The 7,161-nt window shown below is 37.6% G+C and overlaps 1 protein-coding gene across 1 annotated transcript; it reads left to right on the top strand.

Annotated features, from left to right (window-relative positions):
• LOC109216633 (uncharacterized mitochondrial protein AtMg00810-like) lies at positions 4,243-5,118 on the top strand. Its single transcript, XM_019380810.1, has one exon. It carries the CDS (start codon positions 4,243-4,245, stop codon positions 5,116-5,118), a length of 876 nt encoding a protein of 291 aa, XP_019236355.1.

Here is a 7,161-nt window from a genome sequence, read left to right as displayed (position 1 = left end):
AGGGGGGGTTATACCATCATTATCAAAATAAAAAATATAGATAATAAGAGGATACATGGGAAACGTAGGAAAAGGTGGACTTTTGACAAAAGAATGAAGGTGATGGCTGTGGTAGAGTGGCCAAAGGAGTGTGGTGCATGCATGGCTTATCAAAAAGAATCCACATCTGAGCAGACGTTGATATTTTTGGACTATTATTTACCACTACATACTAGTTTGGTCTCTCATTTCTCAAGTATATCTTTTCTGGCTAATTATTCGTCGTCCAAATTCTACCTAGTAAGAATTAAACTCCTATATGTTAAATTTTTGGATAAGATCGAACTGTGATTTCATTGGAAGTTAATTATACATTTGGATTGGAGTGTCCTTTATCAAGCTATTGATTTATTTTTCTTTTATTATCAATTTATCATTATCAATTGGTCTTAATCTGGTGATCAGACACAACCTAGAATTTTCTAAAAGAGTGAGAGGGCACAGTTGGATAGTAAGTTAAAAAAAAATGCATGTATAACTCTCAAGCTCGCAGACCTTCTTTCTATTTCGTTAAAAGATGTGTTATCCGAGTCAGATTGTCAACACCTTAACTATTTTATTGAATACTAGTTATTTTTCATTAGGTTCAAGGACATGAACGCACATGTACTAACTCTGTCACACAAAAGCTCATACATATGAAAAACAAATTACAAATTTTGTCACTACTGTAATTTCAGCTTTATTCTCCTATATAATTTTTACCTATTTTAACTATTGAGAGTTAAAATAGTTAATGAGGGTATATTAGACATTACACATGCACACACGTGAGAGGCACGTGTATAGCAGTTATTTTGGTTAAATACTGGTCTCTTGTAATCGAGCTTAGCTCAGAACAAAAATAAAAAATTTCTCTCTTCTTCTTCTCCATTCTGCACTTCTTCGAATTCTCTAGAATCTGAGGTTTGATCATACATGCAATCTCAATTTTATCATGGTATCAGAGCGGGTCATTGAGATCGAGTTGAAATTCTGCAGAATCTGAACATCGAGCACTGATTAAAAGCTTCAATTTCATCAGCCATGGCGAAAACAGGATCTCTTCCAATCGATCACAATCATCCTCTGTTTTTAACAGCTACAGACACACCTGGAGTAGCTTTGCAGGATATCAAGCTCACCGGACCGAAAAATTATTGTTTGTGGAGTAGATCGATGCGGATGACACTTTTGGTGAAGAACAAGCTAGGTTTCATAGAGGGAACTTGCTTGAAAAGCTCTTACAAAGGAGAATTGGCGAATCAATGGGAGAGGTGTAATGCCGTTGTTCTTTCATGGATAGGACGTATAGTATCAGCAGAATTGCAGCTGAGCATCATTTATGCTTCAAATGCAAAAACAGTGTGGAAGGAATTCAAGGAGAGGTTTGATAAATCTAATCTCACTCGTCTTTACCTTCTATGGACACAAATTGGATCATTGAAACAAGGTACTGACTTTGTAACAACATATTATACGAAAATAAAAGATCTCTGGGATGAAGTTGACCTATTAGTACCAGGACCTGGTTGTGATTGTGAAGAAACTAGACCTTTCATTAACCAATTTAAGAACCTGCGTTTATTACAGTTCCTACTTAGGCTTAATGAGAGCTATAGTCAGGTGAGAAGTCAAATATTGGTTAGGACACCAGTTTTGACTGTAAATCAAGCCTATGCTTTGGTTATTCAAGAGGAAAGTCAGCGTGAATTGAGTGTACTTGAGATAAATAGGGAACCATTAACCATGATGGTAGGACAGAATCAAGGATATAAGGGTAAGAAGAGTGGGATTGTTTGTGAGTACTGTGGATATAAGGGACACCTCAAGGAAAATTGTTACAAGATTATAGGATATCCTCCTGATTTCAAAAGCAAGAAGAAACAACAGGGAAAAGGAAATAGAACTTATGCTAACATGGTGGTGGAAGAAACTACAAGCTCATCTCAGGGCCAACAGATGGGACAACTATTCACTAAAGATCAATATAAGCAGATATTGGAGCTTCTAAACAAAACACCTGCAGATGATTATCATACACTGATGGCAGGTATAACTACCTTGTTATCTGATGCATCTTTATGTGAATGGGTAGTAGACACAGGAGCATCTCACCATATCACATGTGATAAGGAAATTCTATCTAACATAGAGAACATTGAGCAACACAGGAATCACAGAGTACAGGTTCCAACAGGTAGCAAATGTTCAGTAACACACAAAGGAAAAACTTCAATCTTACAGGGATATGAATTAAAAGATGTGTTACATGTTCCGAATTTTAAGTTCAATTTACTATCAGTTTCAAAACTGACCAAGGAGCTGCTATGCTGTGCTCTATTCTTCCCTGATTTCTGTGTATTGCAGGGCCTTTACAATGGAAATGTGATGGGGATTGGTAGAGAGAACAGTGGGCTTTATATTCTAAAGTGGAGAGACAAGCCAGTAGCAACATTAGTCACAAAAGACACTGATGAATGCAGTCTTTGGCATATGAGATTGGGACATCCATCAATAATGGCAATGAAGCATATCCCTGCCTTGAAGAATAAAATAGTAGATAGTTTCCAGCATGATTGTGAAGTATGCCCTTTGGATAAACAAAGTAGATTGAAGTTTCCTCTCAGTAGCAGTAAAACTGAGTGTATTTTTCAGCTTATTCACCTTGATGTATGGGGTCCTCACAAGATGCCTACACATGATAGAAAACACTACTTACTTACAATAGTGGATGATTTTAGTAGATACACTTGGGTATGCTTACTACATTCTAAATGTGAAGTTGTAACAGTGTTGAAAGATTTTCTCATAATGGTAAAGACTCAGTTTGGCATAAATGTGAAAATGCCAAGATTTAATAATGGGAGAGAGTTTTTCAATACCAGTTGTAATGAATTATTGGCATCCTTAAGAATTGTGCATCAAAGTAGTTGTCCATATACACCCCAACATAATGAGGTGGTGGAAAGAAAGCACAGACATATACTTGAAGTTCCTAGGGCATTGCAATTTCAGAGTTCTGTTCCTAGTAGATTTTGGGGAGATAGCATAAAGACAGCTGTTTACCTGATCAACAGATGGCCTACCTCCATACTATAAGGAAGATCCCCTTATGAAGTTTCGTATAATAAATCACCAGCTATTGGTCACTTAAGAGTGTTTGGATGCTTGTGTTTTTCTAGAAACTTGCCAAAAGGTGATAAGTTTGCAAGGAGAGCAAGAAAGTCAGTTCTAGTATGTTACTCAGAGGTTCAAAAGCGATACAGATAGTTTGACTTAGAAACTAAAGATATTTTTGTAAGCAGGGATGTTAGCTTTAGAGAGCATGTTTTCCCTTTTAAAGAAAGTACAACCACTCCACAAGATCCATTTCCTACACAAGCTTCTATACCACCATGTCCTGATCCCTCATTGCCTATATCCTCAGACCCTCACATTCCACCTACATACAATACACCAACCACTAATACAGAAATCCCACACCTTGACCACACAGATCAACACACAGAACCAACAGAATTAGAACATGGTGAGCAGGATACCTGTAATGACTTAGTTCCAAACACTGAGTCAGAGGTACATGACACTCCTGACAATAGTATACCTGTGGTTAGAAGTGATCAAGAGCCTAGAAAGACTACCAGGACATTAAAACCCCCAGTTTGGTTAAAAGACTACCAAACTACTCAAAAATTCTCTGGGCAATGCTTATATCCATTGACTAACACCCTCACTTATGCTAATCTCACAGCAGGTTATTAAGCATATCTGCATGCTTTTTCAGCTGAAGTTGAACCTACTAGCTTTCAGCAGGCTTCCACTGACAACAGATGGATTGCAGCTATGGGACAGGAGATTCAGGCTCTTGAAGATAATCAAACTTGGGAGATAATAGACTTACCAGCAGGAAAGCAAGCTATTGGCTCCATGTGGGTATACAAGACCAAATACAAAGCTAATGGAGAGGTAGAAAGATACAAGGCCAGACTAGTTGCTAAAGGCTATAATCAAAAGGAAGGGTTGTATTACCATGACACATTCTCACCTGTAGCAAAGACGGTCACACTCAGGACCATTATCAGCATAGCAGCTGCCAAAGGTTGGTCTCTATTTCAAATGGATGTCAATAATGCCTTCTTACAGGGGGATCTCTATGAAGAGGTCTATATGCAGCTACCTCAAGGATTTCATAAACAGGGGGAGTAGAAAGTGTGCAAGCTTATGAAATCCCTCTATGGTCTCAAACAAGCATCTAGGCAATGGAACATCAAGCTCACTGATGCACTTATTGAGAATGGTTACAAACAAAGTCTTTTTGATCACTCTCTGTTCACAAAGCAGAAAGAAGGAGAAATAGTCATCATATTGGTGTATGTAGACGATTTAATGATCACTGGAAGCTGCTCTAACTTAGTCAATGATGCCAAGAAGGTCCTACACAGCAAGTTCAAGGTTAAAGACTTAGGCAAGCTGAGGTACTTTCTTGGAATTGAGGTATCAAGGTCAAAGAAAGGAATCTTACTCAATCAAAGAAAGTATGCCTTGGAATTAATTTCAGAGGTGGGTTTGAGTGGTGCAAAACCAGCTGCAACTCCTATAGAGTTGAATCAAAAATTGACAACTGTGGAGTATGATACATGTGTTGGGAAAACAGGAGATTTAGAGCTGAAAGATAATTCAGCTTATCAAAGATTAATAGGAAGGCTGCTGTACTTAACAATTACCAGACCTGATATAAGTTTTGCAGTGCAAACTTTGAGCCAGTTCATGCAAAGGCCCAAAGAGTCACATATGGAGGCAGCAATGAGAATAGTCAGATATATCAAAGGGGGACCAGGCATGGGATTACTGATGGAGGCAGGACCTATTGATCAACTAGTGGCTTATTGTGATTCAGATTGGGCATCATGCCTTAATACCAGAAAATCTGTGACAGGATATATTGTTAAATTGGGAAATTTCTTAATATCTTGGAAATCAAAGAAACAACCTACAATAAGCAGGAGTTCAGCAGAAGCTGAATACAGAAGTATGGCTGCTGCAACTACTGAGATTACATGGTTAACAGGATTGCTGGAAGACTTAGGAGTTAAATAGCTGGAAATCCAATACTTCACGAGCGGACACAACATATTGAAATAGATTGCCATTTTGTTAGAGAGAAAATCAAGACAGGACTCATTACACCATGTCATATTCACTCTTCCTTACAACTAGCAGATCTTCTAACAAAAGGACTGACTGCAGCACAACATTCCTTCCTAGTCTCCAAGCTTGGTGTGTTAGACATCTTCCACCATCCAGCTTGAGGGGGAGTATTGAGAGTTAAAATAGTTAATGAGGGTATATTAGACATTACATATGCATACACGTGAGAGGCGCATGTATAGTAGTTATTTTGGTTAAATACTGTTCTCTTGTAATCGAGTTTAGCTCTGAACAAAAATAAACAATTTCTCTCTTCTTCTTCCCCATTCTGCACTTCATCGAATTCTCTAGAATCTGAGGTTTGATCATACATGCAATCCTAATTTTATCACATAGCATGTCACAAAAGAAAAAAAAATAGAGTTGGGATGGGGGGGGGGGGGAGAAATTTTATAAGTAGAATTTTACTTCATCATCCCAAATTTGAAAAAGGGAAAAAGAGTTAAACATAAAAACGTAAAGAGTTTTTCACATAAGTGATAATAACAGGTAACTTCCTTTGATAAGTACAGATTGCTTATCTAAAATACAGTAAATGATCTACACCGCATGGTTCACATTAAGTATACATAATCATTAAAAGTTAATCTAGGTGATAAGTATTCCTTAATCTTTAACTAGATATTTTATTTAGTTCGAGCCTTCGAGAAACGAATTGCCTTTGATAGAGAACCAAATATCGGGTGGAAACCAGAAAAAAGTATAACCTAAAACCAAAATCCCCATTTAATTATTTCATTTCTCATAGCTCTGGACCACAACATGGGAATGTTACAGTTGTGGTTTTGTGCGGTTTTCACGTTGACCTTCATTCACAAATTGAAGCAGTAGAATAGGGGAAGGAATGACAAGAAATTAAATACATCTCTCAGTCACATGATAGCTAGGTGTTTGTCCAGATTTTCTTACCGTAATTGGTTTTCCTATCTCATGAAGGAAAGGACAACATATTTACCATAATTGGGTTTTTCTTTTCCTAGAAAGAAAATATTATTCTTCCATATTTGGCTAGTCCCTTTTCTTGTAGGAAAAGGTTTGGAGTTCTATACATTGAAGATCCGCCCTACTCATTCAGTAGCATCCACAATGTATCCATATGGGATTTGAGAGTCGTGTTTAGGGGGAGAACTTTACGGGACAAATGTTAGTGTGTCAATTGTATTTGCCTCTTCGTAAGGTTGTTCTCTCGATATTTTGTACTCTCTTTTTATTATAGCGGATTGCTCATCTCCGCCGTGGATGTAGGTCAGTTGACCGAACCACGTTAAATGTTTGTGTCTCTTTTGGTAGATTTCTCTTTTGTTGTCTGATTTATCGTCGTTGAAGGTTTGCTTTACTAGCTTCCGCATGACACCTGACTTTTTTCGGTCCTAACAAGTGGTATCAGAGCCTTGGTTATTTATCCGGGTTGTTACAGAATAGAGACGCATATGAGCAAGATGGTGTGTTTAATTAGGAGAAATTATAATGTTTGGAGAAGCAAGATGAAAGACATGTTGTTCGTGCAGAAGATGCATCTTCCTATTTAGCTCATAAACCCGAGAGTATATCAGATGAAGATTGGAATTTCAAGCACCAACAAGTATGTGGATATATACGACAATGGGTTGAAGATAATGTTCGCAACCATATTGTGAACGAGACACATGCGAGATCATTAATCTCCGCAGGAAGATTAGACGATAAAAGTTACCATAATGCCCTCTTTAATGGCCAATGGAAGCTCACCAAGGGCTCGTTAGTAGTGGCTCGAGGAGTCAAGTCTAGTCATTTATATATAACATAGGGCTTTATTCTTAATGACTCTATAAATCTGGTGGAAAGTGATACTTTATCAGAATTGTGGCACAAAAAATTTGAGTCATATGAGTGAGAGGGGGATTACGTGTTTGGCTAAGAAAAGTTTTCTTTCTGGAGTGACACAAGAAAATC

This window comes from Nicotiana attenuata, chromosome 2 (assembly GCF_001879085.1).
Source record: "Nicotiana attenuata strain UT chromosome 2, NIATTr2, whole genome shotgun sequence".
Classification (NCBI taxonomy): domain Eukaryota; kingdom Viridiplantae; phylum Streptophyta; class Magnoliopsida; order Solanales; family Solanaceae; genus Nicotiana; species Nicotiana attenuata.
The sequence above is the reverse complement of the archived record's forward strand: the minus strand, read 5'-3'. Positions and strand labels throughout refer to the sequence as shown.